This window comes from Filicampus tigris, chromosome 15 (assembly GCF_054856515.1).
Source record: "Filicampus tigris isolate MCC_2025a chromosome 15, RoL_Ftig_1.0, whole genome shotgun sequence".
Taxonomy (NCBI): Eukaryota; Metazoa; Chordata; class Actinopteri; order Syngnathiformes; family Syngnathidae; genus Filicampus; species Filicampus tigris.
The window spans coordinates 5,573,411-5,590,000 of NC_141231.1; the positions used below are offsets into that span (position 1 = coordinate 5,573,411).

Sequence of the window (16,590 nt, forward strand, 5' to 3'; positions counted from 1 at the left end):
TGCCATAAACACACTAACATGGAGCCTATTCATATTTTTCACACTATGCATGTCGTTCTGGAATTGACATAAAATGTCCACTATGTAATAAACATCAAATACAGTTGATATAAATATCTAATCATATTAAAATACCCCCACCCGCACACACAGACATTTTGTGTGCAATGAAGTGTTTTTTTTGTGCCAAAGAATAAAAATGGGTGTTTTATGTAAGTAAAGTAAATATGTTTTTCTTTGGTAGTTAATTTCATAGTTTGTATTTTATTTTGTTTAGTTGTTTTTTACTTTTATATAAATACAAGAGTTGATTCCACACTTATACCAGAGTTTTTTTGTTTGTTTGTTAGGTTTTTTTTAAGCTCATTAAGTACCAGGCATTTTCAGACTCTCTTTTCCCCTAATATTTGAAAAAAAATTGAAAAAATATAAATAAATTCATAGGATTACATGGCAGGACTGTCAAAAGACATATAAATATGTCTTTGTGATTGAATGAGTTAAATAACACAAATATCTTTACTCCTACTTAAGTACACAATTAGAGAACATTTGCTACTCTGGGCATTTCGTGAGCTTTTTGCACTAGTTAGTGCAAGTAATAGTATTCTTTTATGTGACAAGATTAAAAAAGTGACAGTCTGCCCAAATGCTAATCTTGGTTGGAATGGACACTTCAACCTGAGTACAACACACCAAGTGATTTGAAAATCAGATTTTCTTTTGTGTTGTGCGTTTCGGGAATGTTTTTGTGTGCTATCCCGTTAGAAAAGAAAAAGAAAATTCAACAAAGATGGCAGCCAATTGTCTCGTTAGTGAATACAGGGAATTGTTCTTAATATTTTGCAGGCTTTTAGGTTATAGATGGAAAATCTGCAATAAAGGGGAGCACATTGGCTATATCCTAAATTGTATTTAGAAATTTTAACAGTTTGAATTTTTTGTGTACGATAACTTCCATTTTTTTGTCGTCTCCAGGGAGATGTGTTTATGGGATGTAAATGATGGTCGCTGTATTGAATTTACAAAACTGGCTTGTGCTCACACCGGCATACAGGTAAATTATTTTATCATGAACAATTTATATTGTTTATCTTCAAATAAACATGTATTCAAAGTTGAAATAACAAGCAATCATTCATTTGGTTTAACGGCTTCCATTGCCAGCTTTCCTCATCTTTTGTTCTGGTTTCCCCTGTTACTTTTCCTCTGTGATGCTCTAGTTCTATCAGTTCACCATCAGCACTCAGCGAGAAGGTCGTCTGCTCTGTAACGGCCACTACCCAGAGATTCTTGTGGTAGATGCCACCAGTCTGGAGGTGCTATACTCTCTGGTGTCCAAAATCTCCCCTGACTGGATCAGCTCCATGAGTATTGTCCGATCACATCGGACACAAGGTTTAAAGATACTAATCATTTCCTCCTAATTGTTTTGTCCTTAATGTAATGTTCTGTGCAGACCTGCAATGTTTGTATGTGTGACAGGTTTTGAAATATTTTTTAGTTTTGAATTAATTCATATAACGTGAATGCTGTACATCCTTGTATTCAGCAGGTGGATTTACTTCTTTTGTATGCCTTCTCTGTTGCACGACATTGCACTTTAAGCATGCAAATTATTGTTATTGACTGTAATACCTTCTTCAACTGCACTTGCCAATATTTGTGATTGGTCATCTTGTACAAATGTTTACTTGGATAGACTGAAATTAGGTCTGTTGAGCTGATGATGAACGCACATTAAATTGACCTGAAACTCAAATGAATTTACACAACAGTTTAAAATTCCACATATTGGTTATTTCATGATAAGGATCCAAGCTTGCATTATGACTTGACTCTTTTCCCGCAGAGGATACAGTCGTGGCAGTGTCAGTGACAGGCATCTTAAAAGTCTGGATCATCACAGCAGAGGTCAACAGGATGCAGGTAGTAGTGGTTGTTCATTCAGAAAGAGGAAATCCCTTATTCTTTTCATACAATAACATATCATGACAAACATATTATTGAAAAAAAAAAAAAACATCCCCTCAGGACCTGGACCCGGTGTTTGAAGAAGAGTCCAAACCCATATATTGTCAGGGCTGTCAGAGTATTTCCTTCTGTACGTTCACACAGAGCAGCCTGCTGGTGGTTTGCTCCAAGTTCTGGAGGGTAAGAAATAGTCCTCAAACCAAGAGCAGAACACCACTTGGCCTTAAATTGAATCACAAATATTTTTGTGTTTGTCAGGTTTTTGATGCAGGAGACTATTCACTGCTCTGCTCCGTGCCCAGTGACAATGACAAGGCTTGGGCTGGAGGAGAGTTCATTGCAGCAGACAAAGTCATCATCTGGACTGAAGATGGCTGCAGTTACATCTATAATCTACCAGCCAGGTATATTTGCAAATAACCCAACATCATCATCACAACCCAGCAATTGGCATAGACCATTAGAGACCAAAAATGTTCGTTTTTTTTTTTTCTTAACTCCATCTGTTTTCCAGCTGTCTACCTGCTAGTGTACATTTCCGAAGTGATGTGGGCAAAAAAGAAGGCTCAATACCGCCATTGGTCTACACCATAGAGAATGTAACAGACAAACAGGTCAGTTATGAAACTTTGTTGTTAAAATAACAAAATATACCAATACAATCACAAATGCATTAAGACATCAGGGCCAATAGACAAGCAGGAAACAATGGATATTACTAATTGTTTCTCTCAGTCAAATCATATTAAGGGAGCAACTTTTAAAAAGCAACTGATGTGGAGCTCGCAGTTACTTGAAGCTGTTGGTGTTTCTAGAGTTCTCCCAGTGCAGTCCAAATGCTTGAAGTCATGCATATAGGTGTAAATGAGCCACTCCTAATCAATCTTACTAAGTGAAGTGGGTTAACAAATACAGAAGACATGGATGGATCTATGGATGTTTTGTGGACTGCCACAATGTCTAAATGGGGAGCTTCAGAAAGTAAGATCCTGGTTGTGTTTTTTGGGATATGAAAATTCCATTGCGCATCAAAATGTCTTTTGCCATGCAATACACAAGGCACATGTCAAACATAAATCCACTCACACTCGAAAAATTCAATCGGGTATCAGTATTAAAGATGTGGGATCACAGCGTAACAGCGGCTATACATCCAAAGTAAGGTTCAAAATCTTGCGTCCGCATCCCCCCAAATCTCCTCCCTCCCTGCCCCACATTCAAAACAACATTTTTTTTAGGGCATCATAATCATGCGCTCACCCCGTGCATCCACTGTGCTTTGCACAAAGAATAACTTGGTGTATTCATGAGATGTAAAATTCCCCAAGGGGTCTCGGACTTGTATCTGAGCAAATCAAAGTGTTGTTCAAATAACTGGACATGAGGTTATCGTCCCAGTCCTTAACTTTTTCATGTGAAAAAAACACTTGGAGCTCGAGGTTGTTAATGAGATCCAACTTCTGCTACTTTCTAGCTCCTGATATGTCCTCCTGTGACTTGCTTCTTCTTTGGTCGACGGGAGCCCTTCCACAAGCTACTGATCCAGGGAGACTCTGCAGGCAGACTGTCTTTGTGGAGCATCCCTGACTCTTCACCTCCACAGCCACTGTCCGCTCCGGCAGGTACAGTGAGCTTGGACTAGCGCCCCAAATCCCCGTCCCCCAATCGTGTTGACGGCAGTGAACGTGTTGGATTCAGAACTTCAGCTTCTAGCTACGGAAAGGTTTTTCTTTTTAGTTTAAATTGGCTTGTCACTAGAATCCGGCATTACATTGTGGCCAAAGCTAGAGTCCTTTTTAGTTTTTGCTTCTTCTGCTGCTGTAAATAATCAATCCTGGCAGAATCCGCATGCTAAACTACTGACAGGGCAGACATTCGTTACCATGACTACTACTACTTGTTCTTCCATTTCCAAATCCAACTAGAACTCGTTCACTGCCGTCAACATGGGGCGCGCTGGGGAATCCACTCTGATGCCCTAAGAGTGTGTTTGTTCCCAGAGGCGCAGCACGCTCCCCTCCCATTAATTTTCCAAAGCAGCCCATCTTATAAACCAATCAGAAGCTCGTACTTGAACTGTTCCTGTCTGTACTGCCTGACATGCTGGGCTCTGGCACTCCTTTTTTTGGGCACTCTGAATAGCACAATTGAACAACAGTGAGTTTTCGAATGGTAGGAGTGAGCTAGTGCGCGCTGGAGCATATTTCCAAACGTACCCACGATTAGGGAACGAGAATTAATGAATGTTTTGACAAGCCTTTTTTTTTTTTAATAGTTGGAATACATTTGAAATGTTACACCATAGTAAAATATTGCAAACGTATTTTGAGGACCCCCACGCTGTGGCTTGCGGACCGCTGGGGATCCTGGGACACTAATTTGAGAATCACTGCTCTCCACAACTGTATTAGCAAACTCAGATGATCTAATCTCACAGGTGTGTATACCTCTTTTTCTAGACCTGCAGGTTTCATCTGCCATTAGTCTCCAAGAGGCGTTCGATAAATTGATCCCTGTGTCGTCTGGAATCATTGACCAGCTCAGCATCCTCCCTAGCAAAGATGAACCCATTAAGGTTGGACCCAGTGCGAGAATACATTTTTCTTACAGGATTGGGAATTTAAATATCTGATGGAGTATAATTCTGTTCCCTTCCATTAAAATTCATATGCTTTCCTTCTTCAGGTGACAGCTAGTGTCTACATCCCCTCACAGGGTCGCCTAGTGTGTGGAAGAGAAGATGGCAGCATTATTTTGGTTCCTGCTACCCAGACTGCAATTGTTCAGTTGCTACAGGGAGAACACATGCTTAGAAGAGGTGAAGGAAGGAGAGTTTTTTGGGAGCCTTTTAAGACTGTTCACAATCTACTGGAATGGCCAAGGATTATCAATACTAATTTAGAACTTCATAGATGTCTGTATTTCTCATTAAAATTCATGTATTCATGTATAAGATTTTCAAAATTACCCCAAAAATAGCAAGTTTGTTCCTTTTATTTTTTTTTTAAATAAAACAAGGCAGCATTGCACCTTTCTAAGATTTATTTGCATGTTCTCTGCAGGATGGCCACCCCATCGTACACTACGAGGTCACAGGAATAAGGTGACATGTGTCCTGTACCCATACCAGATATCACCCCGCTACGACCAGCGCTCTTTAGTGTCGGGAGGGGTGGACTTCTCTGTCATTGTGTGGGACATTTTCACTGGAGAGATGAAGCACATTTTCTGTGTCCATGGAGGAGAAATCACCCAGCTCATTGTCCCCCCAGAAAACTGTAGCGTGAGTTCTACTTCTATTGACTTTGTCACGTAATAGACTTGCGTTTCACGCTCACCATGGTAATATAAAAAATACATTGCCTTTAAAGAGCTTATTGGTATTAAGATTTATGCTGCTTTATCCCCCGCTCTTTTGTTTGCCTTTAAAATTAATGTATGATACATTGAGGGTCATTGGTAGTGTAGTTTTTGAAATAGGTGACTTTCATGCAATAGTGCTGGTTAAGTGCCTGGTCATACATAACCTCCATTTCAAATAACAATATCACTGATGACCAGTCCAGTGCCCCCAACCTTTTGGCACAATTTTTACACCGGGTGACCTTTCTGGCATAAATCTTGCTTTATTTATTTATTTATTTTTCAAATGTTTTTTTTGTTTTTGTTTAAATTTGGGCCTGGTGTTGCTGTGAATCAAGCCTGCTCTGCATAAAAGCATTCCACACATACCACAACTGGGTTTTGTCCACTATTGAAACATCTCTGTCCTTGTCTTCTATGCAGACTCGGGTGCAACACTGCGTCTGCTCTGTGGCCAGCGACCACTCGGTTGGCCTGCTCAGTCTTAGGGAAAGGAAGTGCATCATGCTTGCATCGCGGCACCTGTTCCCAATCCAAGTCATCAAGTGGCGCCCTGCTGATGACTACCTTGTTGTTGGATGCTCTGATGGCTCTGTTTATGTCTGGCAGATGGATACGGGTGAGAGTTGTCACACAGTGAACCCGCTTTTATCGCAGGGCCTAAATTCCAGACTCAACCGCAATGGGTGAAGATTATCGATATAGAGGGACAATCTAAAACTTTTTTTTAATAGTTCTGTGTCTCTCACAATCTTAAAACACATATCAACTTATAAAATCAAACTTAAACTTATTAACATACTTTTAAAGTATATTTTAGGGCCTGTTCTTATGCTAACGTTGCAAAGGTTCTTGTCAGCTCCAAGGCATATGAGGGACAAGATATATACAATACATATTCTGACATACACTGTACAATTAACATTATTTCCTAAGCTTTTTTAAAGTCACTGTTAGATATGAGAGAACAAGCCCGGGCATCTACACATGAATTTAGGCACGTTATTTTTTATATAATAAAATGCACCTTTAAAATGTGAATGTTTTAGAATTATTTTTAAAGCCTAATTTTGCTGCTTCTAGGAACAATTGTAGTCCAACATACTACCTTTATGCCAACACAAATTAAGGTACATGTCAGCCTAAACATAACATTGGTTTGAATGCAGCTCTACAATGATATCACTGGGAACGACCGTGCGTGTGTGTGTGCGCATGCATGTGTGCGTGTTTGGGGCCTGAATGAGCTGTAGTGCTGAGAGATTGCAGGGTAACTGAGTGTGAAATTAAAGCTTGTATGAGACCGTGAGTGAGGAAAAAGCGCACTTGCCTATGTGAATGTGTACGTGAGAAAGAGAGAAAGCGAGCAGTCAGAAAGAGGGAGAGATAGTGTCTGTGAGCCATGGCACCATTACATGTCCGATGCCTGAGCCAGCACACGCACTAACAGACACTCACTCTCTCACTTTGACACACACACACATACACACAGCATTATGGTGCCACTTCTCTTCTCACTCAATACTTGGAGCCAATCGTGCTATCAGGTCTGTCTGCAGCTAATGGGGTCTCCTCTAAACCTCTCTCTTTTGTAAGGGCAGAGAATTGCTGCAGTCATAGATAACTTTGACCTGAATCACATTCAAGACAATAGATGTTGATAGTGAGCATCATGAAATCAAGGTATGGGGGGGTGAAGAATATTTGGTATTGATAAAATAACGGTGATGAAGACTGATAACCACAACAGACACAATGTGTGACAGGAATGAAGCGAGAAAAAGAGAAACGACATACAAGGTTCGTCCCCCTACAATGGTCATAGGATTAAAATTAGCAAATCACACTTTCAGTGCAAAAATACACAAGACTGTGGCTGAGAACATATTCACATGCTGAGTCTTGGCCAAACAATTATGTTGGCTGTACAAAGCCAAAGTCACTATAAAGTATATTTGTAACAAGGGTACTCCTCTTTTTATTTTTTCAATGTTCTGTTCAGCTCCTGCACCCGGCCGGGTCTCTTAACTTGCTCACTATCCGATACTTAATGCTTGCAGGGGCCTTGGACCGCTGTGTAATGGGTATAACTGCTGTAGAGATTCTCAACGCCTGTGACGAGCTGGCTCCGGCCACCGTTGATGCCTTGAGCCATTCGGCAGTGAACCTGAAGCAGGCAATGACTCGCCGCAGCCTGGCGGCACTGAAGAACATGGCTCAGCACAAACTGCAAACACTTGCCACCAATTTGCTGGCAGCAGACAATGCTGACAAGGTACAGTCACATTTTAATTAAGTACTGCAGAATAGGACGTAGGAAGTATATATTTTCACATTAAATTAACCTGCTGACGTTATTGTGCTGTATAAAGAACATCGAAAATTACGTCTGGAACTACGGTTCTATGAATCCTGAATGACCACCAGGGCATCCTGTCACTCGGAATCCTCGTGTTCAGGCGAGACGATTCCGTAGGAAATGAACCTCTGGTGACACCGGAACGTATACACGTTCAGTGTCATGTAGGTGTCACAGGTGACTAATTTGGTGCGCATACTCAAACTCCGCATGAGCAAAGGGAACATTCAGTGCTTTAGGCACCGCCCCCTGGCGGTCAGGAGGGATGAAATAGAACTGTATGTAACAGGGCCTTATTTACTAATCATGCGTCCACAGTACGCACCAATTTGTGCACAAACATGCGTACGGAATAGTAAGACATTTCTAGAGCACGAGGAGATTAATGATCAAGGTCTTTGAATAAATAAGGCAGCAACACTTTTTAGTCTGTTCCAATCTCATGACCCTGCACGGAAGCCACAGCTATGGATTCATTCAGGTTTGTTGCTGTTCGTGATACCGGTCGAGACGCGTTGACAAATTGTCATGCTCCTCTTACATTTCACTTGGCATTTGCAAAGGCTATACGCGGCAACAGTCTCGTCAAGTTGATCACCTTTCTTGCTAAATCCAAAGTGTTTCCACACAAATGAATGCATTGCGTGGTCTTAAATATCTACTCTTCCTCGCCTCCATGATCTATGGTGCGCTCTTGACGTAAATCCCCGGCGTCTGGAGATGACATTCGTGCGAAACCTAATAATGGTTGATTAAAAATAACATTCAAACTTGAATTAAAAAAATAAAATGGTGTTAGGAATTTCGAATGTAAATTTATAAGGAAAGCATCAGTAATTTTACATGTGTAGCTTGATTTGTAGTAATTAATTAGTTTAGCTTGGTTAAATGCATAAGAGCTGAAAAATACACCTCTATATTAATATTTTTAAAGCACTATTGTCAACACACAGTATGTCCATGATGGGTCATATGAGATGTAACTTATGTGCAGCACTTAGGCAGCTAACATGGCACTTCCTGTTAACGCTCTTTTTATTTATTTATTTATTTGTTTATTTATTTAAACCTACTCACACCACTTCCGGCGTACTTCTTAGCGGACGGCCGCTAACTTAATGATTGCCACACACCATGTGCGTTAAGGAATATCACGTAAAAGACTTATAACAAAACAATTACCAGTAGGTGAAAACAGCCTTGCTAATGTTAACAATGTGTTTGCATGATTGTGAATTAGAATGACACTACATACTTGGCATTGACATAAACCACTGCAGCTGTCTGACTGTGTCAAATTACGTGACCTAAAGGTCTCGCATAAAAATATACACATTGATGCAAAAATATTCAATGGTTAAAGAAGAAATCAACCCAAACATATTTTTTCAAGAATATGTTCCCAGCAGGACCACTAGTTGAAACACGGCATTTTGATTAATATTGCGTTTGTGGAATTTGAGTTAAGCAGCAAAATCCACCCGTTTTTAGCCATCTCAGGGGGCGGCCATTTTGTCACTTCTGTCGACTGAAAATAACATCACAACTGCTCAGGGCTCTGGTAACGACGATCACGGCTCAGTTTCAGAAAACAGGTCAGCCGTATGTACGTTACATATACATAAACTGAAAAATATTTTGGAATTTGTTTTACCCTCGGTTATCCAAAGGCCTTCCTTAAATCTTATTGTAGTTAACCCTCAAGTTGTTAAATGAGTGTAGTTTTCCTTTGTATTCATTTTTTTGGTATCTTTTTCATATTCCTTCCACTGTGTGTTTATTGGGGTTGTCTCCCAGGATTTTCTTCTTACTGCCTCATAATCACAGCTCTTTTCTGAAAATGCCAATGCACAAAACGCTACGTTTTCCTGCCTTTCCATATCAGAAATACATCACTGTTATTTTTGTTGTTGTTTTCGTTGCCTCACACCCCAGGGTCATTTCTCTTGTATAACTATAAGCATTATGGGTCAACTCAAAACCATCCCCCATCCCCCGCGTGAGTGGCTGTGTATGCTCCCCTGCCGTGTGTGATGAAAGATAATGACCATGAAATGTCATACTATCAACACAAACCCTACACCCAGTCAGTTGCAAGCCATCATCTGTGTTTACAGTTACAGCTTTTTGTCAGGTGTAAGGAAGTCGATACGTGACTTTGACTTTGTCCTCTGGCATTCCTGCTGAACCGTGTTTTTGTTTTCTTTTTGTTTGAAGGAGGTACAATATTGCCCAAGTAGGGAAAAAGATAATCGATAGATTTGTGTTTTATAATTACTGCTTTTTTGTGTTTTAATCAGCTTACAGTTGATATGCTGTTTTAGTGGTCTGTTACTGTCAAATGGGCATGATTTATTACGTGGTACATCCATATGTCATATTATTGAAATGTGGTCGAGCAAAGTATGTAAACCTTTTGTAACAATGGGCCTGTTACAGTCACTGGGCATAGTTCAATTAATCATTTAGTCATACACCGTGAGTTGGTGGGAGTTGAACACAAAATTAAAGCATGATGAAGAAAGTCATCAAAACCTCCCGCAGAATTTTTTTGTGTTGAGAACGGAATTTTGAAGTCTCAATATGGGCTTAATTGTCCTTTTGGATGTTTTCTGTTTCTCCTGTGTATCAGAAGGACTCCACAGGCAAATTAATGGACCCGTTCATGAGTCGTTTTTAAGAAGTAATTCATTCCCACCAAGTCCCACCTATGCACTTTTTGCATGTTATCTAAATAACACACCACATTTAACTCTTCGCTTACATACCGTTTGGGTCAAATTTGACAGCAACGAAAATACCATAAATGTCATTCTTTCTTTTTAATGATTTATTTATTTATTTATTTATTTTAAATAACCCAGAATTTTTTTTTTTTGAATATATACAGGTAAATGTAATTCTCTTCTACGGTAGCTATGACGTTTCCAATTGTGGGAAACTTGAAAGCGTGAAATTGTACATGCCATAAATAATTTTGGGGTTTATTAATTTTTTTAAACGGGACAGTGGTAGCAGTGTTCAAGAGGCTCATTGAAAAAGTCCGTGGAACTGGCTACGTCCCGTTACAGGTTTACACGGCTTTCCACAGAAACTTGCACCTTAGTCTTGAAAGTGTTCTGGAGGGAATCTCAAAACATCCATTTGCCGAACTTGAAAGAGTAAAACAGCTTAAGAATTGATCAAAACATCCTAAATATAAGGAACAGAAGTCATACACAGGGTGTTGTGACACACAATGCAATGTAAAAAAAAGTGTCACTTTATAATTTTATGTCATTTTAAAGTCAGACAGGCTATTAATGCATTTTTTCAAAAAGATCTGTTGTTCATCATTTGATTTACGCAATCATTATGAAGATGTGCATGTAAAATGTGTGTATTTACGGGTGTCATGATTGAGGTTTTTAAACATAAATTAGTTATTGTATTATGTAATTTTTGATGCCTAGACCACATAACATTTTCTTTTGGTTTCTAGTGTACGTGAAAAAAAGGTTATACAAGCCTATGCAATCTTTTGTCATTATTTATGTATACTTGTGTGCAAGCGGGCCCTTGGCCTTTAGGTGGCAATGTTCATCCACTGGAACTTGTTGACAGTGACATAAAGGACCAGAATGAGAATTCTGTTTATTTATTTTTTTTAATTGTTATTTTCCTTCCTAAAATAATTGCATTTCTGACATGTATGATTTGAAAAAATGTTTTTTTTTCATAACTGTATGATTGATGTAATGGTTTCATAGTTTTCACATTCTAGGGAAACAGAAGTCTACTCAATAGTGTGTGTGCGCGCGCATAGTGTGTCAGTTATGATAGTTTCTCCTCAAAATGTGATGTAAACGTTTTTTAATTTAATTAATAATTTGTTTGTGGTTTAAAGAAAAGTGACTACAATATATTCTTTTTTTTAAACAGTTATCTCATGTGTCTGACATATTCACTGGTCTTTAATGATTTTAAATGTTTCAACAATCTTCCTCCTATTTAGGGAAACCTGCCCAAATATTCTCACAATGCACTGGTGGTCCAGGCAATGAAGACCAACCTCACGGACCCTGACATGCATGTGCTGTTCTTTGACGTGGAAGCAGTGATCATCCAGTTGCTGACAGAAGAAGCTCAGAGGCCAAATCCCATGCTGGTTTCCCCTGAGACGCTGCAGAAAAGCCAGGCCGGGGCTGACAAGGGAGGCTCTTTCCTGGCCAACAAGATCTTCAAGCAGGTCAGGAAGAAACATGCAACAATCCAGTATAGCTACTCACAATAAACCTTTGTTTAGATTTTATGATGGGCATTATGCTTTTACAAGTCCAAGTCTGATCATGGTCGAGGTCTAAATATGACTTTACTTCAAATAAGCAAAACGTCATTCTGAAAAGGAACAGACCGTAATGAACATTAAAAAGTACAAAATACAAAGTAAACTCCCATTTTAACTGTAATGCTAAACACAGCTGTATGGAACTCCTATTTGGCGAATGAGGTGCAGTAAAAGAATCATGTAAATTGATGTATATGAAGTGCACGTGGGTTCCACTTATGTCGCATGAATCCCCAAATAAAAATATGGCATGAATAATAGTGTAATAATCCAGCCTGTATCTACACTTATCTTCTGGAACAGACCTGTGTGTCATATGACAAAATATTTTGACCATTCAAGACTTTGTTTAAAACACTTGTGTTGACATCTTTTTTAAAAAAATAGGTAAAGGAAACAATGAAAGAGACCATCAAGGAGCACCTGCTGGATGAAGATGAAGAAGAGGAGGAGGAGATGAGGAGGCGCGAGGAGAAGTCAAAGTCCTTGAGTCTTCTGGAGTACAACCTTACAATGGACACAGCCAAACTCTTCATGTCCTGCTTGCATGCTTGGGGTCTCAATGAGCAGCTGGACGGTATCTGTCTGGAGAGACTTGGCATGCTCAGGCCACACTGCCCCATCTCTTTTGGTCTCATCTCCAGAGGTGGTCACATGTCCCTCATGCTGCCCACCTTCAAGGTATGTACCAGCGAACCGAATTTTCCTTGAACTACTTTGTTTTGAGGGTAACCCTTTTATTTTACGGCAGGGATGGGCTTTTAACTTGATTAAATTAATAACTGAATATTCTTAATCGGCTGGGAAAAACGAACCCTGTGCCGTTGAATCGCTTTTTTTTTTTTTTTTTTTTTTTTTTTAAGTATATATAATTTAAAAAAAAGTTTGAACCCAATATTTAACCTTCCTGTTGCGTTCGTTTCTTACGAACAATGTTCGTTGTCAATCTAACCGCTCTAATGTTCGATCATCAAAGAATATCACATTATTCAACCTTATAAAAACAAAATGAAAAACTGAGGCGAGAACTTTATTTTCTAGATTTCTCTGAGTCAATTTGACCTGCAACATAACAGGTAGGTTAAAAGCACTACAAAACAAAAATAAATCAAAATTAGGAAGTCCTCATTAATAGTTACATTTTGCAGTGCACAGCTTTTTAAAACTGGGTTGGAAGCATGATACTACAACTCCCAGCTCCTGCTTAGAGCCAATACTCCCTGCGCACACTCTGAAAATGCGAGTGCTGCTGCTACCTACTGTAGTAGTCGTAGTGGTAGTAGTATAGTAGTAGTGCAATTACACTCACTAAGTACAGTAAAAAAAGCATGTTCCTCTGGGTCACGTGCCACCCAGATATCACACAGTGCATCCCACCATTTGAGTAGGACTGGCGTAGTCTAAAGTGTAACGAATACTGTAATTTCTTGATCATAATACACACTTGAATATAATACATCGCCCAAAATCTCCCTGCAAAAGCTGTTTCCTTTGTACTTATGTATTATGCGGTCCCCCAATTTGGTGGTATCCATGCTCAAGAATTTAAATTTGGTCTGCATAGTAATTTGATAGATGGGGATTTCTCAAGTTCAGACACATATTTCTTTGTGTGAAGAGAAGTTCTCTTACGTCTATGGCGACGCTAAACTAGGATGTCTAAGTCATCAGCATATTCCATGGATGTGGATGGCACATGCTTTGGCCTTAACAAAAAGGTAAAGCTCACTGCCAATTAGATAATGAATGAATTGTCCCTCCTTTTAAAGCTTATGTCTTCTGTTGTAATGGTAGCTGATAAAATAACCTTTGATCTGCTCTCGCCATCACCTGGCCTTGGTTTATTTATCATCCTCCAATTGTCAGGAGTCTTTGCTGCGGCAGTTGTCCCTTGCAACAGGCCGGAAGCTGACATTGTCAGACATTGTTGGCAAGGGGACATACGGCGTGTCAAGGGCGGTCACTACGCAGCACCTCCTGTCCGTCATCTCTCTGGCCAACACGCTGATGGGAATGACCAATGCCACCTTTGTCGGCGAGCACATGAAGAAGGCACCAGCCAGGTACTAAACGCAGAAGCAAATGACGCTCTCGGACGTACTATACAATGTTGTGAAAAAGTATTTACCTATTCTGAAATTCATACTTGTTTTGCATAGTTTTCCACACTTTGTTTACGATCGTTGAACACTTTTAAATGACAATGATAACCTAAGTAAACATAAAATACAGATATTAAATGATTTTTTTTCTTTCTTTCTTTTTTAAAAATGTTTTTACTAAGGCGAAAAAACTACTTAAAGCTACCAGGCCCTTTGTGGAAAAAGTAGTTGGCCCACTTGTTATTGTTAAAACATGAATTTACTGAGGCTTATCACTTTTTTCAACACACTGACAACACCCAAGCCTGTTCAATCAAGGAATCACCTAAACAGAATCTGTCTGACAAAATGAAGTCATACAAAAGATTTCAAAAAGCTGCAACAAAATGCCACACCTCAAGTAGTTCAAGCTGTAAACTGAGGGACAAAGTTCGGCCTTTAGTTCACGACCTTAAGATGAAGCGTACTTGGTCAGTGATCCAAAAGACACCAGCAAGTCAACTTATGACTATTATTATAATAATAAAAAAAAAAAAAGAAAACCTGAATGATGGTTTTGGAGTGGTCAAAGTTGAAGTCCGGACTTGAATTGCTTTGGCATGACCCTAAAAAGGTCATTCATGCTCGAAACCCCTCCAGTGTTGCTGAATTAAAGCAAATCTGTAAGAAGGATTGGGCCAGAATATCTCCAAAGAGATGTGAAAGGCTCCTTAGCAGTTATAGATTCAGCTTGATTTCAGTTGTTGCTGCTGAGGGTGGATGAATTCACAGGATACAAACACAGGAGGCTGCGCGCATACAGTATACAGTTATACCAGCCGTTTTCATACAGCCAAGTCTGTGGAGTTTGTATGAAGCGGTTTATTTGGTCTGCTTGAGCTCTCATTGTGCAATAAAAGATTTAACGCTGAAGGTTGTGGTCCAGCTGCTGGAACACCACTGCGCGATTTCATCAACCCTAGACAAACACAGCAGTGAGAAAAACAGTCACTTTAAATGTAGAAATTTTAATGATAACAGTTCTTTGGATTAACCCCAATCAACTTTTATTTAGGAAGTTTAATACCAAACCTTTGGACATAAAATGGTCTGCAGCGATTTAGGACTCCAGGGGACTGATTTTCTAAAATCCCAAGAGGAGTTGCTAAAATGCGTGTTCACATCAACCGATTGCGTGAGATGTTCTTGTGCTTGTTGTGCGTGAGCTATTACTGAGATCTTTTACGAAGACGCAGACACAATTAAATGCACAATTAAAAGGATCTTAATTGTCATAGGTAACATAGCATTACCGGTACTTCTTCTTGTGACTGGCTCCAAGTCACCATTTAAATAATCGCGCTGTTCTTGCGCAAAATTATGATTCTTATTTGAACATTTTAAGAGACATTAAATAGTGATGATGTATTAGATTTTTGGGACAAGGAAACAACAAAAGACTGCTGTTGAGCGATTGAGTCTTAACAATTATTTTAATCAGCAAGATAGATGTAAAATTAGACAAAATTATCATCTGGCTTCGAGATTATCATCAGTGGTCCTTTCGGGGTAATATTGATGCCACAATTTCGGATCTGGAAAAACAGCAGCATGAACGGATGCCCTGTATAATAAAAAACAAAGACCTGTTTTCCGGTTGAAATTCACCATGTCTCCTTATCTTACCAACGTATTCAAATGTCATTCATTGTGATACGAACGGAAACATTCCAATCTGGATGATTATTTCTAAAGGCAATGCGACCCATTCATTGCATATCGCATATTATCTGACCCACACATCCTTATTGGATCCTCTTTGTCACAGGACCATAATGTTATTATGATTAACTATAATTGATGTTTTTCCAATCACTTTTATAGTGTGAACATGATTATTTTAAAATGGGGGATAGTTTTTTCCATCACTAAATATGTGCATAAATGAAATCTGTGCATCCTTCTTTGCCAATTGTCTTTCTGGATATTTGTGTCTCTCTAGAAAAAGGAGTTCCCTCTGGTATGTTCAAATGCAGGCTTGTGCCCTTTTTTAAAAATTCAATAGCCTGAGCATACAAATGTCCTTGTGTGTGCGTGCGTGTGGACGGATGGACGGACGGACGGAGCGTGTGTCCGTTTTTTTTGTGCTCTTCCACCTTGCTCCTGTCCTTTCCTTTAATATTTCATGCCTTGTCTTTGTGATCCTCCTCCAGGCCTCCCAGACCAGGAGGAACCCCGGAGACTCCTCGTAGGACGCCGGCCACACCCCCTCAGCCCTCCAACCCGGCGCTACAAGCCCAGATCAAACAAGGTAACTACAAAAGGAGGGGGCGCTTGCTTCACACACCCATGGGGCCCTGCGGGGACATTGGGAGAGAGGCGGGGGCTTATAATGTAGCCTACCGGCAATAAATCCCACACAGATTTAAAAAAAATATCACAGAAGGAAGCTGCTGGTGTTTTCTTGTTCAGTGGGTCTTTTAAAG

At 39.6% G+C, this 16,590-nt stretch overlaps 1 protein-coding gene across 2 annotated transcripts in view; it reads left to right on the top strand.

Annotated features, from left to right (window-relative positions):
* wdr7 (WD repeat domain 7) overlaps positions 1-16,590 on the top strand; it is a 68,141-nt gene that overhangs the window by 3,192 nt on the left and 48,359 nt on the right. For both annotated transcript variants that reach the window (XM_086053655.1, XM_086053656.1), the window contains exons 4-19: positions 979-1,057; positions 1,224-1,398; positions 1,853-1,929; positions 2,035-2,154; positions 2,233-2,378; positions 2,489-2,588; positions 3,449-3,596; positions 4,434-4,549; positions 4,660-4,792; positions 5,037-5,257; positions 5,761-5,956; positions 7,398-7,612; positions 11,691-11,924; positions 12,411-12,704; positions 13,890-14,086; positions 16,318-16,415. In XM_086053655.1, the coding sequence (XP_085909781.1) occupies positions 979-1,057; positions 1,224-1,398; positions 1,853-1,929; positions 2,035-2,154; positions 2,233-2,378; positions 2,489-2,588; positions 3,449-3,596; positions 4,434-4,549; positions 4,660-4,792; positions 5,037-5,257; positions 5,761-5,956; positions 7,398-7,612; positions 11,691-11,924; positions 12,411-12,704; positions 13,890-14,086; positions 16,318-16,415 (2,549 nt within the window). The remainder of the gene's footprint in view (positions 1-978; positions 1,058-1,223; positions 1,399-1,852; positions 1,930-2,034; positions 2,155-2,232; positions 2,379-2,488; positions 2,589-3,448; positions 3,597-4,433; positions 4,550-4,659; positions 4,793-5,036; positions 5,258-5,760; positions 5,957-7,397; positions 7,613-11,690; positions 11,925-12,410; positions 12,705-13,889; positions 14,087-16,317; positions 16,416-16,590) is intronic.